Source organism: Sylvia atricapilla, chromosome 15 (genome assembly GCF_009819655.1).
Source record: "Sylvia atricapilla isolate bSylAtr1 chromosome 15, bSylAtr1.pri, whole genome shotgun sequence".
Classification (NCBI taxonomy): Eukaryota; Metazoa; Chordata; class Aves; order Passeriformes; family Sylviidae; genus Sylvia; species Sylvia atricapilla.
This window is the reverse complement of record NC_089154.1, coordinates 3,444,909-3,467,795: the sequence shown is the minus strand read 5'-3', so window position 1 is coordinate 3,467,795 and position 22,887 is coordinate 3,444,909. Positions and strand designations below refer to the sequence as shown.

The following is a 22,887-nucleotide window of genomic DNA, read 5'->3' as shown; positions in this document are numbered from 1 at the left end:
TTTCCTTCTGTATTTCAGCTGCAGCTTCAATGCACTTTCTTTGCTTTGTGTCTCTTGAATCTGATAGAAAAAGATGATATTGTGCTTTTTGTCTTCCCTTCCTCCTTCCCCAGCCTATGGCTCCAGATAAGATGTTCTGCCTTGGACACTGCAGAGGTCACATCACGCTTTAGCCACACACTCAAGGCATCCAGCCTGAGCCAAGGGGCTCCAGCTTCTGTCTTCTTTTGTGAGTGATCAGAGAAACAAGTAACTGTGAAATTACCCAGGGAATAGGGAGCAGCCAGCACAAGGGAACTGAAGTGATTTGGCATGTTAGAACATACAAGATTCCCTATTTCTGTGATCGGCAGCCGATATATCCTTGTAAATTTAAATTGTGTATTAACTTTCTCAAAGAGGAGAAGCAAGGATTTATCTTAGAAGTTAATTAATTTGAAATAGCTATTAATTAACATTATACCTAAATTTGCCAATTATCACACTTGACTTGGATTTGCATACAACTGTTGCATATAAAATACTTCTAAGGGTATCTTGGGCTTCAGTGAGCTGTAAAAAATGCCATTTTTTGCAGCTGTGTTCCAGCTCTGCCAGGGAAAACCTCTTCCTTCTCCCCTTCCCTGCAGAGGCAGTGCTCTTCCTCCTGGGGACTGATACTTGGGATTTCCAGCTGTGAAAGCACAGCCCCAGAACAGGTAGCTGTGTATGTCCTCAGGTATTTCCCCCTGACGAGAAAGAATACAAATTGCTCTTTCTAATTCGAGGTAGTGAATGTTTCTCTCCCTGCTCGTTTCTCTCCCTTGTAGAGCACTGATGCTGTATTAACGTGACTGTTACCATAATCATGTTTTTTGATGAAAGCATAAGACTAAAATGATGTTTCCAAATGAAGGTGGTTTTGATTTATTCCCTGTATGCAGCACGCCTGACTTTGCTTCCCGAACTCTTTGAAGCAAGCTTTTATTTTATGGTGCTGGCTGTTGCCACTGCTGTGCTGTACCTGTGAGCTATTTAATGTGCCACATCGAGGAGTAAATTAATGCAGGTCCACAAAGAGAGTGCTTCGATTTGCTAATTGCTTGTAGAGCAGAGGGTATTGTTGTGGAGAGAAAGACTGTTCATTAGAGACCGAGTAGTTAATTTTTCCCTACGAATGGGGCTCACATTTGAGCTGCTTGCCCATCGTTCAGGGCAGCCAGCTCACCATCAGCCCCTGGAGGGGAATGGGGAGCTCTGGATGCAATCAGTTTAACAGTTGCATTGTCACCAGCGGATTGCTTCAGTTTCATTCATTAAACCCTCCCTTGACCAGCCTCCTCCAGTGCTGTCAGTGAAGGCTGACTTTTGGAAGGTACAGAAGACAAATTATTGATGCAGGGAAGCAAGTTAAACAATTCAGAAATGTCTCCTTGGAGCTGAGTTGGTTCCTCTCCTTGGAAACCGTTCCTGCTCCTCTTTCAGCCCAAGCTGCAGATTCCCAGTGAGGCTGGAGCTCAGGTTCTTCTCCTCCTGCCACTCTCCTTTGAGGATGACAATCCACTGACAGTAGATTAGACTATGCTGTCATGTAAGATGAATATTTTGAATTGACAAACCCTTTTTGAAAGCTTAAAGTAATTGAGTACTTGAGTGGATTTTTTTTCCCTGCTTTGCTACTTGATTTTCCCTTACCTGGTTGTGCCACCTCCAGTGGGTGAATTGCACTGAGTTTGTTTATCTGATTCATAATACCAGTTTGCATGTCAGCTTTCTTAACCCTTGAGCTGGTGATCTGTGGGAGTTTAACATGTGTCTTAAATAAAGAGAATTTCCTTGGAGCTTTAAGTCAACTTTCATGCATAGCTTGAAAATTCAACACAGAAGTCTATCCTACAGAAGATCCCTGAGGTACCAAGGGAGATACAATCAATTGAAAAGAGCCCAACACGGAGCTGAGCTACTCAGAGAATCATGGAGTGGTTTGGGTTGGAAGGGACCTTAAAAATCATCTTTCTGTGGCAGGAATACCTTCTTGGGTGAGGTTGCTCAGAGATCCATCCAGCCTGGCCTTGGACACTTGCAGGGCTGTGGCAGCCTGTGCCAGGGCCTCCTCACCCTCACAGGCAAGCTTGTTTTCCTAATGTCTAATCTAAACCTACTCTTTCCCAGTTTGAAACCATTCCCCCTTGTCCTGTCCCTGCCTGGATGGCTTTTCCCAGAGCAGAACTCTGAGATGGGACTGCTCCAGCATCTGCTGGACTCCCTGTGCCTTCCCACCACCCACTGAAAGGTCCCTGTCCAACCCTCGTGTGTTCCTTGTCTGCGTGTGGCTGCGCTGGGAAACCCAGCAGTTCATTCCTGAGAAGATTCCTACATTCTCTCAGGAAACATCAGAACACTGTGTTTTCTCCAGGACTTTTCCATCCCCAGCCTGGGCAATGGCAGCAGGGGCTGAGCAGGCAGCCAGGCACCATCCAGGGCATCCCTCTGCAGCTCCTTGGCTCTGGGGGCTGGCAGCTCCTCCCCAGCACTCTTGAGTGGTGGGGATAAGTTCAGAGCCTCATTTCTCCTTCGTAATTAAAAATGCGTGCATCTGTCGTGCTGCTGGTGATTACTGTGTGTTTTCTTGTGGCCTAGAAGGAATATGGCAGTGAATCACTTCGCCAGCAGCTGTCCTCCAACAGCTGAGGGAGGTTCAATATTTGATTTAAGCTAATAAAAAGTCTGGGATAGGGCTGATGTTTACAAACTGGACGTGATGAAGCATCCAGATCAGCTCTATCACAGCCTGGCAAGTGCAAACACTGGGGACTCTGCTGAAAATCTGGGCTTTTTCTGGTGCTTCCCCAGCTGTCTGAGTAGGTGGGCAGGGACAGGGAGTGGGAGGGTCCCCACTCTGGACTGTGAGTGCATCCACCAGCATCAGTGAGCTGATGTTTCCAGCTCCTTGTTTCCAGCTTTGCCTTGTACCAACTCTCAGTGCATTAAATATGTCCCTTTTGCTCTTCTGTGAGAGTTGCAGTCAAACCGTATGTTTAAAAATCTTTTAATCTTCATAAATCATTTCTTCCAGCAGTCTCGTAAGTTTAGTAGCTACTCTGTGAATTCCCACTAGTTACTGACTCTTTCCCTTTGAGATGAGCTGCCTAGAAATAAATGCAATGAAGAAAACCTACTTTGTGATTTAGTTCTTATCTGATTGCTTCTCCAAATCATATTGATCTGCTGTTGTTATGCTGCTGGCTTGGACTTGCTGTCCAGATTTCTCTGTGTGTCTCTGTTGGCACAGCACCTTGAAATGGTTCTTCTCCCCAAGCCATATTATATTTGAGATAAATTATGGCATATTTCCTGCTTGTATTTTCAATTTCCCCCATCCCTTTGTATTATTTCTCTCTTGCCTAAAAGGTTTTTCCAGCCTTTGGCTGAAGCAAAATGTGTTGGAGTCTTTGCTATCCTTTTCCTCTGATTTTTATGGGGGTATTATACTTTAAAATGCTCTTATGCCCATCTAGTTAAACAGGCTCCTAGGGTACTGTTCCTTTGGTGTTATAAATAAAAATATTTACACTGTGAGGGTGACCAAAGCTTGGCACAGTGTGAGGGGTTGATCCAGGCTGGGTGCCAGGTGCCCACCAAAACCACAGGGGACTGACCTTTGAGGGAATTCCCACTCTTTCAGTGTGGGTTACTCTGTGATTCCACAGGAGTCTGTGTGAACAGGAGGCTAAACAGAGACTTAACCCTCAAATTCAGGACTGGTAGCTACTTTCATGTGAGAAAATACATGATTTTTAATGTAATTTTTAATTAAGTAATTCTTGTATCTGGTTTAGAATAGGCTAGTTGTTCCCATCTAAAGGTCATCTTCATAAAGAGAAAGTTAATCAACATTCAGAACAGTTGGGCTGGTTTGTAATCAAAAATATTCAGTCAGTCTTGGGGTGTTTTGCCGAGTTGATGCCAGCACCTCTCCTAAATAACCTCTCTGAGGTGATGTTTTCTCATTCTTCCCCAAGCAACTCCTGGCTCCAGGCTGCTGCTGTCATTGTACCTGCTTCAGTAGGGGAAAGTCTTTCCCAGGTGTCTGTGAATTTACAGTTCCCTGATATTTCCACATCAAACTTGGGGATCATTTATTTTTTCTGGTGCCTGGCTTGTCCAGGCACTGCAGTTTTGGTTGGGGCTGTGTCTCCTGCAGGGTTTAATGAGTGTGTCTCATTCTCCTGTGCCACGTCCCAGGCTTGTATTAGAGAACCCTTTTCATCTTGTTTCAGTGTCTCTTCCTTCAATAATGTCACACCATCCCCAGCCCTGCACAGCAAGAAGCTGAAACTTTTTCAGCTTCTGAGGCCAGGGAAATTTTGAACTGTTTGCTTGTTTGTTTGCAAAATGGAACTTCTGTTGTGCTGAACACTTCGACTGTATTTTTTTTTTAATTTATTTGTTTGCTTGCCTTTCAGTGCAGTTAGCCTCCAAAGCTGAGAATGTTTTGCTTTTCATTGTAATAAGCTGCTTGCTCTTTGTCTCTGTTTTGGATGTGGCACTCAAAAGACTCATTTCATATGTGGTGAGAAGTTGAGAGACTCCAGAGGCTTTTCATAAATATTTGCTTGAAATGACACGAAATCAGTTTGTAGGAAAGTTGGCTTTATTTCTTTTATTTGTTTATATTGTTTAAATTATGTTATCTGTCATCAGTGACTATTTTTTAGGCTTTCTGCTAAGCAGAGAAAGGCTGATTGCAGCCTAGCAGAGTGTTAGAAAAATCAAGGATGTGGGAAGTAATGGCACTCATGTATTGTGTGGCTTCTCTTAACCATCTCCTAAATACCCATTTGGATTAAAATCCTTTTTCATAAACAAAACTCTGTAAAAGATCCTTTTGTGAGTCAAGTTCCTGTTTCCCCTCAGATTGTGCCAGGATAACCAAAGGTATTTCTGCCCTGGTTTGAGATTCTTTACATTTCAAATTTCCCTTTAAAAAAAGTAAAAATGCTGCATTGAGATCTTTTCTCATGGAAATTCAGGAGGTTTATGTTACAGAGCAGATTTTCGTGATGTTTTACCACAGTATTTTGGAAGGCTTCCAAACACAGCCCTGGACTCCAGAAATTCAAGAGAACATTTTCTATGAAGTTAGCTTGAAACACACACTCTTCTCAGGAGCTAAACCTCCTCTTCCTCAAAGTTGAGCTGGGCAAAACTTGGGTGGGTTTTAGACAACTCTTTCTGCAGCTTCACAGAAATGGAGTGGATTTGGCAAACCACGGGACTGAAATTTGGGCTGGCTCATCTGGTGGCATTCTCTGCAATAAACCTGGTTTTTCTTGTGCCTGTAGACTCCAGGCTCTTTGGGACAGGACTGTCTCATGGCACGGGGTGCTGACAGGATAGAACGTGACCAAACACTTACAGCTCCTTCTCAGTGCCATGAAAATCATGGTGCCATATGTGATTTTTTATGTGATTAGGGGGGGGAGGTCAAGGAGGGGAACAAAAGTCTTATTAAACTTCCAAAATGACATCCTAGGCTTAATTTCCTTTTTTTTTTCCCCTGTGTCTTGAAGGCTCAGCTGTCTCAGGTTCTGGAAGAAGTAGGAAACCACAAGCAAAGAGCAGAGATGGTAAGTGTTCTATTTCTGCCCTTTTTTTTTTTTTCCCCTCTGGTTGTTTTACAGAGCAGTAATATGCAAAGTTCAGTTCATTTAAGCAGTGGATCAGTTCCAGATATTCAGAAATGAACAGCAAATAAACATTTTTCAAAAGTTGTGTTGCTGCTGCCAGTCTTGGCATTCCCTGTCTCCATACTCCTCACCTGGAAAAGTGTTGGATGAGATCTAGGGGTTTGTCTTCCTTCTTTTGGCAATTCCTTTTCTCCTTAGCAGTTCTAGATCAGAAGCAAGCATTTAATTTCATACTGAATTAACTCCTTTCATTTGGGGGCCTTTGATTCAGTTTCTAGTGTTCAAAGGACAGGCCGATGAGATACAAGAGAATTACCACAAACTCTTTTTTTATAATATCTGTTAATTTTCTGCTGGGTTCGTCTATTTTATTGGCACTTCCCTCAAGGACCAAAAATAATAAAAGGACACAAAACCAGGTAGCAGGGAGGTTTATGTGCAGTTTCATGACTTGAATATGATTTTTTATACTCAGGAATAAATGAGGTTGTCAGTGTTAAGCCGTTTCGTGAACTGATATTTTTGCTAATGCATGAACTGTGAGATTCTTGCAACTTTTTCTAGTCACAAGGAAAACCTGAGCAGTATCCAAGATGCAGACTCATTCTGTAGATGTGATTAATTTTATTACTAATATAAAAACAGGCCTGCAGCACTGGCTAGTAAGGAGGTGCTAAACAGACATCTGTTCTAAAATCCTAACCATGAGCTAGAGTGCCAACACGGGTCTTTTTAGACTTGTGCTGAGCCCTGGTAGGGCACTGAAGGGCAGGATGAGGTGCCCCTACTGTGCTATTAATGGGTTGCCATACGTCTGTTAGGATCTTTTTTTTTTTTTTGAATTTGTGCCTCTTGCTGTTTCAACATCAGATTTTCCATCATGAGAGCGTTAATTGATTCCGGTTCTGCGGTGGTCTCACATTGTGGGCAAACATTTTTGTATGCCCAGCTGCTTTCTGTGGTGACACAGGCCACAAGTGATACTTTCCAAAGAAAACTGAATTAATCCTATTTACCATCCGATCTCATTAAGTGCTGCCTTGTAACAGTTTCAAATTCTCAGCGATCAATTTTGTGTTGCGCTCACTGGATGTATCAGAGCAAAAACTTGCTGTTATGTTTTAAATGTTCTGATGTTCTGGAGGGGTTTTTTTAAACATTTCAAAGTTTTTCTTTTAGGCTCATTAAGCCTGGTTTTTGAGCTGTTTGCCTTCAAAATTTTGTTGTATTAAGTGGGCTAGCAGAGGGCTGGAGAAACTGGAACTTCCAGTGTTAAAGCATTAATTGGTGTTGTGCATCAGCCATCAGCAGAGGATAAAGCAACAGTCAGTGTTCAGTGCCTATTCCCAAGGGTTTCTCAGTGGAAAACTGCTGGTCTTGTGATCTTCCAGAAACTCTTACATCAAGCTCCCATGAACAGGCTGTTTTCTGTGGTGCTTTGGACCATGGATTGTGAGGTGTGGGCTTTATTCAGCAGCTTGAATTTATTCAGTAAACACAGGACAATTGATTCACACAGAGGAAAAGAGATTTTTTTTTTCCCCCATCTTTTCCCCTTCTGAGGGAAAACCTGACAGTATAGCTCCTTCTTTTCACTGGTGGTGGATGGTTCTTCTGCATCCCCAGTCAAGAATCTCCCTGGCAGGGAAAGTTGTTGTCACTTGGTGTCTTTGGCAGTGTTGATGGTGACTGAGGTCTGTCCCCTTTGGCTGGGGCTGTTCCACAGCTGCCTGCCATGGGCTCCTGTGGATGTGCCACCAGCCCCACTCCCTCCCTTCCAGCCAGCAAAATGCTCTTTAAATGGGATTTTTTTCCCCATTCTCCTGATCAGTGTCTCACCTGGGTGGCCTGATTTTCAGACTCCTTTAAATTTGCCACTAAAGCAAAATTATTTGCCTGGTTTGGATTGCTGACCTGTCACCTTCCTTTCCCTCCCTTGGACCCGTGAGCCCCCAGTCCCAGCTGGATGTTGAGCTGAATGTCCTGTCTGGGTGCTGACAGCTGGGGACATTGCTTTCCATCAGCTCTTCTGCAAACAGGCTCTGAGGGAAACGGAACAAACACCTCTTGTGAAGTCTGACGGGACCTTTGGGACAAACCCCTGTGCAGGTGACACCTCTGCTGCCACCCTGCAGAGCTCTGATGGCCCTGCCACCATCCCTGGGGCACTGGAGATGAGGGGCTGGGCTCTGATGGCACCTCACTGAGGAGAACCAAGGACTTCTCTCTGTCAGAGGGGGCTTCTCTGGTGGCCTGGGAAATGAGTCATTCCTTACACAGCGATATTTAAAAGTACAACACTTGTGGGATGAGTCTGATGGGATGGTGGCCTCAGCACAGCAGTGTCTGCACATCCAGGGCCATGTCCCCCGAGGATGAGCTCAGGGAATTGTGTCCCCAAGGACAAGGCAGATGCAGGGTGGGGTGTGTGATAAGGAACCCTGTGCCAGGCCAGAGCACAAGGTCCAGCTTAGGGAAAATGGGATGCCAGTGGAATGGAGTTTGGGCTGGTTTGGCTGTTCCAGTGCAGGGATTCATTGCTTGTCAACTAAAAGTGAGCGTGCTACTGAAGGAACAACAAAAAAAGGAATTTAAATGTCTTCAGTTAATTGCAGTTGACAAGACAAAGGCGGTTTGACTTTCCAGTATTAATTAGCAAACCCATACTAATTAGCTTGTATAAGCACAATTCATGCCTCTTTCCCTAAATGCAATTAATATTGCAACTGAAGAAATCTCTGGGCTGTGCCTCTGTATCATTAACATACTTTGCCCTAATTAGACACGGCCAGTAGTGGCTGGAGAAATGAGTTTGTGATTACAACCATAAAAAACCCTCTAATATTTTATATCCTTCAGGGAACTTGAACCTAGAATTTATTTTTTGATTTAAGAAAAATTACCCTTATCATTGTGCTGTGTAATTAACAATGAAACTTTGATTTTCCTCTCCCTCTAACCCTTCACTTATTTATTTTTCTTTATTCACAGTTTAAGCATGTTCATACTGTAAGGGAACAGCGTCTGCCCATAAGAGTCACCACTTTTGATAGGGCTCAGGTCACTGAGCTGCCCCACAGATCCATGGCGTTTTTCTGTCTTTTATTTGCTGAATGTCTGTTGTTTTCATTTTTTATTTTGTATGATTGTGCTCTCTTCTGACAGTTTGATCAGCACTGGGAGTTTTCTTTATTGAGGCTGATGCTCTAGTGTCTTTATTTCCAGGATGTGCGAGGAGGTGGCTCAGAGTTCACACAGCTCCCTGCTCTGTGGTCCCAGGACCTTCTTTCTCATGGCACATCAGTTTAGTGCTCCACAGGCCTAAAGCTGAGAGAGAGCTTCACTCACACCAAAATATTGTTTGTGGGAAATGCTTTCTTGTTTGTTATATTATTTTTCTTTCTCTCCCTGAGGGAGGGAAGCAGAAGACATGTTTGGTTTTGTAATTTTCGTTTGCCTTTTTCATATCCCTTTATAGACACGAGGAGATTGTTTGGCTCAAGCTTGCCATCCAAGCAACAGCTCTGATCTCTGATCTTACACTTTCTTCCAGACTGGTTCTGTAGCAGGGGGCATTCATGTCAAGATTTTTTGTTCTCCATCATTAATCCCTGAGGGAAGTTGGCTTGGTATTAAAAAAGCATCACCTGTGTTTTCATTACCCTGAGGTGCTCTGGGTATCTTTTGGCTTTCATCTTCAAAAGACAGCTTGGCCCATGTGGGCTCTGAAATCTATAGACTGTTCTTTGGAACAAATTAAATTTCACCCTCCAGCAGATTAAAAAGGATGGATATAAGAATCAGAAGAATTGCTTAGCAGGGTGGGAGGTAAAGAAGATTGGAAGTCCAAGAATGCAGCCATCACCAAATGAATGGCATAAATTGAGTGTCCTCACAGAGGGAATAAAGACACCTTAAAATTAATATAATCAGCACCCCTTGCCTTGAGGAAAGCTGTTGGTTAACCCTTTGCAGAGAAGGGCAAACCTTCACTGAAGGGCAGCAGGTCAGCAATAGTTAAAGAGCCAATCGTGTTCAGTCTGATGAAATCCTAATGTTTAGGATTAACTTAAATGTCAGTGACTGCCTACACTGATGGTTATCAGGAGTAGAAATGGAGACAGAAAGGAGAAGGAACATGAAGGAAGTAAACTCAGAGAACGCTGAGCTTGATGTAGTTGGGAACTAGCTGTTGACTGGAAGGCAAAATAGAAAAGTTATTACCTATGTTTTTAATTTACAGATAACACAAATGATAGTAGGAAAAAATATGAACTTTAGTATAGAAAGACCTGCCCTGGATTACTGGCCAATAGTGCTTATTTAATTCTTGTTTAAGAGTTACTGAACAGAAAACAAGAAATACAACAGACCGAGAACGAGAACAAAAGTGGTGTTCATTAGTGGAAATGTAAATTCTCTGTGTTATCTGTAATAGGAAGGCAATTAAATGTGGGATTAGAGGGCTGAAGCACAGTAGTTATAAATAAAAATGAAGCTTTGCTGGAACATCTTTAGGACCAACAGGTTGGGAGGGGCAGGAGACACAGGCTGGTGCAGGAAGTCTCCATCTATCAAAAGCGTATTTCATAATTTCTGAATTGATTTAGCAGGTGACAGCAAATCTCCTTCCCATGTGACAGATTTTATCCTAACACTTTATGTGAGGCCAGCAAAGCCAAGACAGATGAGCATCGTGGCACTCAGCTGAGCAGCAGGGTGAATAGTTTTAGTAAGGCAATCTTAGAGACATATCCACTTCTCAAATCAGATTGAAAAGCATGAACCTGGTTATAAAGAGACAGCAAAAGAAGCTAATCCAGAATGAAATGATATAGTAACAGAAGACTGGAAGAGGACTTTTAGATCATAAAGTCCAGTCCTTCAGTAACCGAGGCAAATGCAGCATATATCTCAGTTCATAAATTTACCAAGCTTGTCTTGAAACTGCTTGGGTTGTTTGTACCATTACTGTCATGGAAAGACTGCTCTGATAGCTGAAATCTTCCCAGTGCCAACTGAAAATATATGTGCAGTTAATACCCATTTTTTTCTTGTGCTAATATTCTCCTTAAACTACAGTGACTGTTCTTCCTCCCTCATATTTATGCTATGACATATTTATAGAGAACAATTGTTCTCTCCCAGCCTTTCATTTGTCTAGGTTAAACAAATCAAGCTCTTGCAGCCTTCTCTTAAAACAGGCTCTTCAGTTTCCTCATGAATCATGCAGCTTTCTTTAAATCTCTTCCTCTTTCTGTCTCCCCTTTGAAGATGAGTAAGCAGAGTGGTCACATCATTCCAGGTGATGTTCCAGCAGTGAGTAACTTTTGCAGAAGTGCCTTCCACAGGATCATGGAGTACAGATAGGAACCTCTTCCATTTCTGTGGTGGAAGAGCTGAGCTGTACCCAGGCCATCACCCATTTCAGTGCCACACAGTGCAGATGCTCGTCCTGGGGTCAGTTCACCTGCTCTCCTCTCGGGTTTCTGCCTGAGGAAGGCTCAGTTTGTAGGAGGCATTCCAGCTGTTTTGGGACTTGCACTCTGACATTTCAATTCTGTGCTGTTCCTTCAGTTTTCACCTAGCTTCCTCTTTCTGATCAGTTTATGTTCCTCTGTGGTAAAGCCTCTGTGCCATCAGTAATTGTGTTTGTGCATTTGTATTTTTAGACCCAAGGTCTTCATTGAATTTTGTTTGTTTCGAATGTGCTTGAGACATCTTCTCTATCAGGTTGTTTTAGTTTTACCTCAGCAGAGCCATTTGTTTCTTGTTTACTTCACAGTGTTTACATCATTCTTCTCTTACTATGTGATGCTGTAAATTCTGAATTTTGAGTTGTTAGAAGAGGGAGATGATTGTGCAGGAGTCATTGATACCCTGTGTTGGGGTCTTCCCCTTGTTTTAACTGTAAAATTTTGGTGCTGAAGGTGAAGCCTAGAATAGAGGGATGGGAATACACTTGTCCTTTCTCTTTCCCTGACAGAGAGCTCTCAGTGCCTGTGGTAAACAACTACATTAAAACTCGTCCCTGCTATTCCCCACGGGACAGGAATCTAGTGAGCTCTAAGGTACACAGACAAGGTTATTTTTTCCTCCCTCTCTTAGCCTGGGGAATGATGAACAACCTCAGTTAGTGTGTCGCACCTGCTCCGTGTTCCCTCTTGGAAAATTCATGTCCAACACACAAAACGTGGCACCATCGGAAGCATCTGTTGCAGGTGACTGTGGGCAAAGCAGGGAGTGTGGAGGAGGCCTTGGGATGCTGGTGGATGAGTGCTGAGAAAAACTGCCTATGGGCTGCAGAGGTGCACATTCCACCTCTGCACGTTACTGTCTCAATGCTGTTTTAATTAGGTGAGAAGGAGAGACTCAGCGAGTCAATTCTCGTGGTTTATCTCTGTTTTAAAAATCTAGCCGGGCACATGGGATCAAACAGCACATTCCCTTCAAATTAAAAAGAAATAAAGGGTCTGTTTAAAAGTCCCATTACACAAATGAACCTGCTGTTGGATCCATTACCGTGGAAGTTTTATGGGACACGGCAGCACCGCTCGGTTTCAGCAGGACTGTTTTCATTTGCTCTTCCAAGGCACTGAGGGCTGACGTGGGGTTCAGGCTGTCAGGAGGAAGAAATGTGGCTGCCTGAAGTGGAGAGCTGCATTCCTGCTGGCCTTCACTGTGGGAGCTGCCAGACTGGGGGGAAACGGTCTGACCCAGACCTGGAGAGTAATTCCAGCTCAGGTGGGACTCATGGGCGTTGCCCTAATTCCCAGCCCATCGTTTGGGGTGACCTCCATGCCACAGGTGTACCCCCAAAACCTAAAACCTCATACTGTCAGGCATGATGGCAACAGGAACAAGGACTGGAGAGGGAGAAGTGGGGAGGGTTTTTCTCTTCAGTTGTTGAGCAGAGGAGAAAAGTGAGTAGTTGTCCTGTTTAGAAGGTGCTGCAGCTGCAGTGGTCCTTGTCAGTGTCAACTGTCACTAAAATCTGAGTTACACTGAGTTGGTTAAATGAGAACAGGGTTGGGATATTATCAGAGGCTGTATTATAGCAGGCACAGCCTGGAGACACAAAAGGCCTGTTTAATAGACACGCAGGAATTGTGCTTTTCCAGGCTTCATTCATCTCTTCAGAGCCTGTAAGAAGTTTATGGGCTACCTCAGACCCACTTGGTTCGATTTAGCTGAACTAGAATTCCCTGGAGAATGCAGGGGCTCTACATTATGTTCAGCACTTTGAGAAAACCAGGTGAGAGGTCCAGGATACTTCTAGGAATCTGTCATCTCAGCTCCTTTATTCTGCCTTTCTAAAAGGCAGCTTGGAGAAGCTGCAGAAGGAACACGAAGTTCCAGTGCTTGTCCAGAGAGGGCAAGGAAGACTTGGGGTTGTAGAACAATCGTGTTAGGATGGAACAAAACAATAACTGATTTACAGCTTCCTTGTGACAAGGATGGAGACCAGTTTCCTCCTGCTTTCACAGCTCTGGGAAGCTGTGCCTGCATCAGAAGAGGACCATCCTGAGAGATCTGATGCAAGAGATACTGTAATTCTGTAAGCACAGCTTGTCCTGAACATGCAGGGGGATGTGAAGGTCTCCAGCTCTGGGATCTGGGGAGGGCATGGAGGGCATGTTCAGAGGATGTGCCCGCAGATCAAAGGTTGCTGGATACTTCTCTTCTTGCCTGGGGCTGGCTTTGTGTATACAAAAAGGGAGATAAAGGCTTAAAATTTTTTTTAAGTTTCAAGACTTAGTCCTTACACTGACAGCCTAATCAGCTGGTTACATCATTTGTTTTCAGTCTTTTTGTGTCTCAGTGTCCTTAGAAGAGCTTGTTCCCAGTGTTTCTTGCCTTTGGCTGATGGATGCTGGGGGTAGGTTGTAGCTGTGGCAGGCTGGGGTCTGTTAGGGCAGCAAAGTCCTCCAGCAGGAGCTGTAAAACCAAATTTATCCACAGAGAGAGGTGGAGATCATAGAGCAGAATTTCTCCTATGACCTCTTGGTAAATAATGAATGGCAGAGCCCTGCCTCTTTGGAATTGCTTAATTGAGGCTGACAACTCTTTGTTGTATTACAGGATCTGGCTTGTCAGGAGAATTTTAACTTATTTATGAATATTTCATTAACCTCTAAAGACTGGCTGTATAAAATGGAGCTGCTGCCAGGCCCTGTCCTGTTGATGCTGTGTTCAGTGCTAATGTCACTGCTGCACATCCAGTACACCTTTCCTCTGAGCCGGCCCTCAGAGTTTATTGTTGGTGGCAGCAAGAACATGTTCACCAAAGGTTAAAATGCCAGATTTGTGCTTTGGCACCAGAGTTGAACATACGGTATTTGAGAGGGAATTGCTGTTTGCCTTTCACTCTGTGACTGCTGCTGGCAGCTGCAGGGCCCTGCAGGCATCACCCTGAGAGGCTGAAATGGGCACAGCAGTCCTGGCAGCGCCCTGTGGCCTTTGGGGCTTGGCACCAGGAGAGAGATTTCTCAGTTTTTACACATTAAAAGCCCACTGCTCGTTGTCACAGGCTAATCTCAGGAGGGGTCATTTAGCTAGAAAATGTCCAACCTGCTCTCCTGAAGCGGTTCTTTGGGCCAGGTTTGGGGAACAAGGCTCCTTCAAAGGCTCTGCAGCCTCCTTGAAGGTAGCTGGGAGCTCCTGTCAGGAGAGCAGCTGCTTCCCATAGCTGGGCCCCTTGCCCCATCCTCACATTTCCCAACTCTGGGAGTTCAGAGGGCAGCTTTAGCAGGCAGCTCTGCTGCCTCCTGCCAAGATGTGCCAGCAAACAGTGCTCCCAGCTGCAGTGAGCTGCAAAATCGGTCTGGAGCCGCAGCGGCAGCGAGAGAGCTGCTCCTAAAAGCACAGGCTGTGTGCGTTGTTCCATGTGAGCAAGAGAAAGAAGATTAAGTTCAAGCACTCAGTGAAGGCTCCTTTGCTCCCTTTACTTTATTAAGCAGGATTGATTCCACAGTATTTATGTTAGGAGACAAAGAAATGAAAATGGATGTCGGATCCCTCTTTCCCCTTTGATCTTCCTAGGTGTTTGGGAACTGCATAGATTCTGCTCTGTTTATTGTGTGATGATTTTTCAATGGGAAAACCGATGGGGGAGTGAAAGGTGGGATTACAAGCTCCCGTTTGATGAGGATTGTTGACTGAATGCTCCGGAAACTCCTCGAGGCTATATTTTCAGGAAACAAAACTGTATTCAAACTCTGTACGGAGGAGGTATGACATCTTTGCAGATTTATTCGTTGCTTTGCCTGTAAATTGCAGCTGCTGGAAGACTTGATTCTAGCAAAATATGCCTATTCCTGTGGGAAAGAAATGATCAGTGTGATGCACTTCTCAAGAGTAGACAAGTCCATTGTGCCAACACCACACTAACACTGGGGCAGGGATGAGGCACATCCAGTCTGGCACCATGACAGGTTCCCTAAACAGGCTCTTGGTCTGTGTTTTGCTGTTCTAACCAGGAGTAATGGGTAGGAGGTGTCAGCCAGTTAAGGCTAATTGCTCCAGAGCTGCCTTCTCTCGGTGGACACCAGCTGGTTTGTTCTCCCTGGCTGGGAGGAGCTTTCGGTAGTAATTAAAAGGAACAGTCATCTGCACGCCTGGTGGAAGTGGTGGAGCGAGGCTGATAACAGCTGAATGAACATGGAAATGAGGCGATCCTTCTTCAGAATGAGCTGCTAGAGCAAGGAGAGGGTTTGGATGTGGGGCTGTCGGGGTGTTTGCTGTCAGGCAGTGAGGTCTCATTGCAGTGGCAGCGAGCGTGGGCAGGGCAGGCTGAGAGGAAGAGATTCCTTGTCTGCTCCTTTCGTGGAGCGAGGGTTGAAATGTGTAATTATACTTGAATAAACTCATGGCTTTAAATTAACATCTTCAGTTCCCTTGCTCGGCGTGTCTCCTGTACAGGATGTTTGCTCTCCCTCCCCAGGAGCCTTCCAGGTTTGTTAATTTTGAGCTCCGAGCCAGCTTCCATCCATCTGCAATGTCTGGTAGTGCTCATTTCCAAAGTGACATCCTGCAGCCATCCCAGGGTACTGAACTGAAATAAACACAGCCCCGAGGAAGGTGGGTGGGTAGGGGTGTTGGCATCTGATGGTTGTTGGGATGTCAGAAGACACTGGAGAGGGACAGGAGGCCAAGTCACGAAGCGAAGGTGACTTTGGGAAGAGCTTGTTGGGTGGGCTGTGCCAGGAGGACTTTGGGGCTCTGGGGGTGTGATGTGATAGTGATTCCTCTTCAGATGCTTGCAGGCAGCTCAGGCCATTTTGGGACCCATGTGGCATTGGCCTTATTTCACAGAACCAATTGTTTCCTGCCGTGCCCTGTCCCACTGCGATCAGGGATGGAAACCACAGGGTGGCTGGTTTGAGTGGGGTGTCTGTGCATTTGTCCTCTTGTTCCTTTGCAGCAGGGCTGAGTTTGGCTCAGCTGAGGCTGCCTGGACTTTCCCCAAGTTGTGCTGGTGCCACACAATGTGGAGGGGAGGTGTTGGAAGGGAAGCTGCGGGCTGCCTGAGGATTGGGAGTCAGAGGGGAGAGAGGTGAATGCTCGTTAAGGCTCCCTTGGGGTAGATGAATTAGTTAATGACTTTGCTGTGCTTTGAAAATGCAAATGCTGTGTCAGAGCTAAGTCTGATTATAATAATCAATCTTCCTTTGGAGAGGGTGCTGGGTGTGAGGAAGGGGGAGAGAGGGATGAGACTGGGGCTGAATTTTTAGATCACAGATCTGCATTTCTCTGCCGTTGTTAGGGAGCCCAGTGTTGTCTGAGAGGTCAGCAGAGCCAAGGAGGGGCAAAAGGTGGCCTTGGGAGGCATCCTCCTGGCAGGCACCAGTGGGCCTTGGCAGGCTGAAGTTAATCCTGTAATTTTGTCCCTTATGATTGCCCTGCCTGGGAAGGGAGAGGCTGTCATTTGCTCCTGTGTGTGCTAATGGGAAGGATGGAAACTGCCTCCTAAGCGGGGTCCTCCAGGGATGGGGGAGAGAGGAGGGTGGCTGCTGCAGACAGCCAGCCCTGACAGCTCCTTCTCCCTTGGCACTCCCTTCGTTTGTAGCAAGCGTTCCTAGTAATTACACCTCTTAATTTAGGAGAGCGAGTGGGAGAAAGGAATATAAATTTGTGTATTAACTTTAGAGATTGGAAATAGGGCAAGTGAACCTTCTCTCTGGGAGATTATATTTGGAAATGAAATAGAATGACATTTGGTATAAACTTGAAAAATTGCTCTCTTTTTACTGCGACGGGAGGAGAAAAGCCACAATCCAGACTGTGTTGGAGAGAAGCAGAAGTCAGCATATGTCCATTTCCCAGTGTGTGTGTATCAACAATAATATATATGCATGAGTACATTTTTAGGAAAGTGTTTGCTGAGAGGTTGCTCCTAGCCCTGACTTCTCAGGGATAAAAGCACAGCAAGTTTGTTACAGATGGTGGAACCCCTAGAGACTGGTGACTCTGATCCAGCCAGCCTTCATCTTCCAAGAGAAAAAAAATACAGATTTTTTTGCTTCAGCCAAGTGGGAGATGGGTAGTTCCAAACCACTTTTTGATGAATATCTGATTTTCTTTGGCTTTATTGCTTTTGTTTCACTGTGGCATCGAGGATTAATTTTCCCAAGAAAAATGTATCAACTAATCCTGGGCTGCTTAGCCTGTTTCTAAATGGCAGGCAATATTTTGTTTTACAAGTGCTGTCCTACTCTTTGAAGAAGAGTAAAGTTCACTAGGAAATGTGATGAGGCTTAGTTCTCCCCCTGTGTGCTTCTCTGCAGATGTTTTGGGGGAACAGCTCTTCAGAATTCCAGTGGGATGGGCTTATGCAAGAGGTGGTGGTGCTTTTGCTGAGCAGAATGATCTCTGAAGTGCTCAGTAACGGTGTCTTACCGTGCTGTGGTTTTGCTGGACACTCAAATGAAACTCTCTGGTGTTTCGTGTAGATTGGATTTTTGATGCCAGATTTCTAAGCTTGTAGACAACACCAAGCTTGCTGTGCTGCCTCGTGGGAAGAGGCAGAGAAGCTCCTTAGCCTCTGCTACATCCAGTGGAGTGCAGCACAAGTGGCATCACTGTCAAACCCAGGTCCTGGTTTGCCTGTTTGCAGCCCTCAGTGCATGGGTCACGCTCGGGGGCCCGTTTCTCTGTGCTGTCTATTTTAGCATGCACTCTTCCTTTCCAAGTCTGCTTGGTGTTCATACATTTTAAATATTTATGTGCTGAAATAGCTCCTTGAGTTGTGTTGAGGCTTGTAGTCCAACACAACCTCTCAGTTCACCTTTCCGTGCTGCCTCCGTGCAATTCAGTTCCCATTTATCGCTGCCGTTCAAAATCAGCTCTTTTGCTGAGGAAGGCCTTTCAAAGGATGTTGCATCAGCCCATTGTTAAATAAACCTTTAGACATTTATAATGGATTCAGCATTTCCTGCTTTTTACAGTTCCAAAAATGCTGAATGACGTGCAGACACACTTCATCAGGGTAAGATTGCTGTATCAGCCCCTCTCTAAAATGCACTCATTATTCAAATAATAACTGTATGTCTCCAGCATGTGTTCTGTGAAATGTGTGTACATGATGTGGGCGAGTAAACCAGCTCCCCCCTATTTTTCTTTTTCAACATGCAAATCCTACACTGGCAGTGAGTTGAAATACTGGAGATTTTGAGTTCTTTATTACCCAAAATGAGTCACCTGAACAGAGATTTGGTTGTTGGTTTGGGCAGTGCGTTTACATTTTCAGAAGTTTGTAAATGTGGTTTTCGAGGCTGACTGACCCGACCTGTGATAAGACTCACTCTGAAGATGGAGTGTGGACAGCAGTGGTCAGTGGGAGGCTCTGGGAAAGCTTTTCTCCTCTAATGCTGAAACCTGCTGGAGCTGAGTGTGAGGAACAGCAGGTCCATGGCACTGCAGAGACTTGGGGCACTTGCTTGGAGGGGACGATGGGTCAGAAATGACAAATGCCAGGAATACGCCAAGAAAATCAACTCTCTAAAGTTCTGTTTCTTCTAGCTGTTAGGAGAGGAATTCCTAATTTTGTTTCTCCTGTCGTATCATATGTCTTTAAATAATTGCTACAGAAGAGAGAAGCAGTGAGGAACATATTTCTAACCCTGCTGTGGGTGTCTGCTATGCCATTAACACTTGGAGGAGAACCACCTTCTTGGAATCTTGTCCAGGCAAGTTTAAAAGTAAGGCTGAAAGAAGAATGATATTTCATATAATTAAATACTAGATGAAAATGCATCCATATTCTTCTTTCCTCTCTTTCTCCTTTGGTAAATAACAATGGCAGTACTTATTTTGGAAAAATCATGTGCATTTCATCTTTTGGGGCACCTGCATTTTTTTGGCAATGGACATTCTAAAATAAGTCTAAATCCTGTATGTGTCCTGATCACTTTTTACTGAGAGTAATAAAGTTGTGCTGGAATTCATGCTTAAGAATTGAAAGAGATAAAAAACAGTTCAGGATAAATGGGATCACTTTAGTTTGAGAACAAGGGGCCCCTGGGTATTTTGAGAAGAGAACAACACATCCTCAAAATATTAAGAACCTGTTCATGTGTTTCATTCATTCATGGGCTCTGATATTACTCATTATTCTGCCTTATATAAAAACCTTAGATAACTTTAAAAACCATTAAAATAACAGCTTGGTTTCTTTTCAAGCTGCTCATGTGTTCTGCAGGGTGGGAGTATCACTGTGGGTCAGATCCTGGGTGATATAATCCCTGAAGCTCTTGCAGATGATGTAGGTCGCTCTTGTGCAGCTTCCAGGACATTTCACAACAGTGTATTTCACAACAATGTTCCCTGTCTGCTCTTAATGCCACTTAAAAGATGGAGGCTGACCCAGGTTGTTTGGTATGGAATGGGGGAATACAGCAGTGAGCTGTAATTTGAGCAGCCCTTTTCCTCTTTCTGCTTGGTAATGACTTCTACTAGTTTAATGTATTCAAAGCAATAAAAGTTTAACTCAGCCAGTCACATAAAATTATTGATAAAAATTGGAAGAGTTTAGCCCGGAACAGTGAGTTGGTTCAAAAAGCATAAAATGCCTGCTGAAAGTGGCATCTGGTGAACAAGAGAGATCAGGACTGGAAATTAATTTAGGAAAAGGGATGTGATAGGAATTAGGCAGAGAAAACAGCAGGAGGGGTTTGGCTCTTCCTTTCTTTATCCCTTCTTGAGGCTGTTCTTTGGCACAGGCACTGAGGGTATGAGTGGACAAGAAGGGACAAACTGCCACTGTGGTGAATAATTTCGTGCTCATCACCCATTTCCCAGAGCTATCCTGAGGCTGTGTCAAAGGGAATGGTCTTGGATAGCTCTTCACCTCTTGGGCTTTATCAACACATTCCTTATTTTTAGTGATTCTGTTCATTCTTGTTTTGTGTCTTGCTGCTGGCACTGTATTGCCTTCAGAAAAGCAGAACTGGGTCCCAAGAGTAAACCACCCCATCTCATCTCAACTAACTGTTTTTGTCCTGAAAAAAAAATTAATAACATAATAATAAATAGCATTTTTAATATCTGAATATTTTAATATCTTCGGTGAGATTGGCACTAAGGGATGTTTTCCTAACAATTGCTGGGGATTAAATCCGGAAACAACACATTTTGAATGAAGTATTTAATAGCTTAATTGTTTTACTTTCTTATTTCATAAACAATTAGTGAGCTCTGAATGGCAGTAATTTCCTGTGGCACAAAATTGTGTCTTGGCCTGAACTTTAAACTCTCCAGTAGTTTTAATCCTAGTTGTGGGGAGCAACATCTCACTCCTTGAGCCGGTTGTATCTGTAGTGATATCAGTGTCCTCCTCTCCCTTCTCGTCTCAGCCACATCAAATTTTCAGTCCAGGGAGTCTTGGTGCTTGCAAATTGGGAGGACATAAAAATGAGATGAAGTGCCCTTACAGCCCACGTGCCCTTCCCTCCTCATTCTCCTTCACAGCTTACTCTTGGAAACCCAGCAGATCCTCATCCTGCCGCTGCTGAGCGTACCTGGCACTAATTTGTCACTGCTGTGTATCAAGCGAGATGCTTCTCACAAGCTCCCTCAAGCTTGTTTGCATTCGCTCTCCCACCTCCTTTTCCTGTTACACACTCTGGATTTTTCTCCTCCTCAGGGCAGCCACCACAAGAGACCCCAGATTCCTCTCCTGTCTGTGTCCCCTTGTCCCTGGAGAAGGTGGCTGTGATTTACCTGTGTGGGTGAGCAGGTGCCACGTGGGCTTGAGGCTGAGCCCTCTTAGCCAGGGAAAAATAACTGACCAGCCCTTCCATCTTCAAATGCTGCTCTCACTCATCCCAGAGAGCATCCTCAGACTCCTAACAGCAAACACATCCAGGCTTCAGCACACACGGGAAACCGGAGGCATAATGAGTGTTTTCCTGCTAGAAGTAGGTTGGAATTGAAGCCTACTCCTCATCCCAGTACCTTTTATTCACATTCCTGGAATTATCTGGTGTGCTTGCTTTATCCCCAGCCATCTGTGATGGGCTGAGCTGGGAGAGATAAGCTCAGTAATCAGAAAATTGAGGGAAGCATTTCTGGCTGTGATAATCTTATCAGGCAGCTAATATGCATTAACATTTGTACAGCCTGATGATGCAGGTGGGCCTTTGCTTATTTTTTATTCCTGGATGTTTTTTTGACAGGCAGGGGGAGAATGCAGAGCTTTTTGGGGTGTCAGGGGGAATTAGGTTGAAACATTTTTTTGGTGCTCTCTTTCTTCTGCTCTGTTCCTCTGGTGTCAGAAAGGGGTGGGAGCAAAATCCAACCATCCCTTTTCTGTCCTCTCCTGCCAACAGCACTGCCATGCTCTGCCTGTCTTTTCTGGTAAGCACGGAAGGGTGAAGAGGCAGCGTGTCAGAACTTCAGTTCTGTCTCAGCTCTATGACTGTCTATGACAAGATGCTCCTTTTTCTTGCAAAATTGGAGAGTTTCTGCAAAAAGCCTGCAGAAGTTTGCCATTGCAGTGTGATTTTGCTCTACAAGTCTAATCTATGCTGTTGCAGGGAATGGTGTATTAATGGATTAATCCCTGATGCTGAGTGCTCAACTCTCTGTGGTCATAAGTTTTGCATCTATAATTAAGGCTGGATTGCTTATTATTTTTCTCTTGGGTGAAAAAGTATCGTTTCCTTCAACAGATTTATTAGGGGAATTAGTCGACAGGTGGTAAAAGGACAGATGACAAAAGGAAGTCCAGAATCTCAGGGATGAGTGTATGAAGAAGGTCTAAGCTGAGAGAAGGACTTGGAACAGAAGTTTGAGTATCCTCTAGGTAGTTTGTCTCTGCTTATGCTTCATAATAAATCATTTTTTTTGAGGGGTTTAGAAACAAGTAACATATGGAGTTTATCAATCTGGGCATTGTCCTGATCTCTGAATTAGGGATCCAGACTGCTGCAAGTCACAGAGCCTGGGAATTGGAGAGTCTGGGTAAGAAGTTCTCATGTCTGTAGGGTTTTGAAATACTTTCTTGTGAGTTCCTACCCAGGCAAAGCCAGAGGCAGAAAATATTCTTGTTTGTTTGTTCAGCCAGAGCTACCTGAGCAGCTGGAGCTAGAAGTGTATACTGGAAAGTGCTGGAAATATTCCCCAGTCTTCTGGATTCAGTTCATTTGTTCTGGGGGAGGAATTGAGTTATCAATGCTAAACCTCAGGTCCCAACAAACTCCTAATGCCACCCGGTCTTCTGCATCCCATTATCCAAGGGGGAAATTAGGGGAAATACCTGAAAGAGAAGCAGAGGCTTTGCTAGTGATGTTCGACTTTCTGTGCCTCATCTCCCGTGGAGAAAACGTTGGGAAAGGCAAAAGGAATTGCAAGGGGAAGGAGGGTTAACTGAGGTTCTGACATTCAACACAAGAGAAGTTGTGCTTCACATGTGTGTCATGAGAAGTGTGACCTGTGCAGAGCCCCATGATTTCCTCCTCCCTTTGCTGTGTGTGTGTGCCCTCAGCAGTGCTGCAGGAACAGCTAACACTCTTGTCTCCTGCAGCTGGAGGTGGAGATGAAGGTGCTGAAGTCTCAGCAGTGCACGGCCGAGCAGAGCACTGTCATCACCAAGGAGGAGGTGGACGCCCTCAGGTAGGCAAAGCAAGGGCAGGGCTGGGCAGATCCTGCTCTTGTTGGTGGAGCTCATGAGAAGGGAAACGCCTGGGGCTGTTTCACTGCATGCTGTGGTTATTGTCGT

At 44.6% G+C, this 22,887-nt stretch overlaps 1 protein-coding gene across 1 annotated transcript in view; it reads left to right on the top strand.

The window, feature by feature from the left end:
• The window catches only part of MAD1L1 (mitotic arrest deficient 1 like 1), a 355,712-nt gene that overhangs the window by 169,617 nt on the left and 163,208 nt on the right, over positions 1 to 22,887 (top strand). The window contains exons 13-14 of the mRNA XM_066329740.1: positions 5,553 to 5,609; positions 22,693 to 22,781. Of these exons, the coding sequence (XP_066185837.1) occupies positions 5,553 to 5,609; positions 22,693 to 22,781 (146 nt within the window). The remainder of the gene's footprint in view (positions 1 to 5,552; positions 5,610 to 22,692; positions 22,782 to 22,887) is intronic.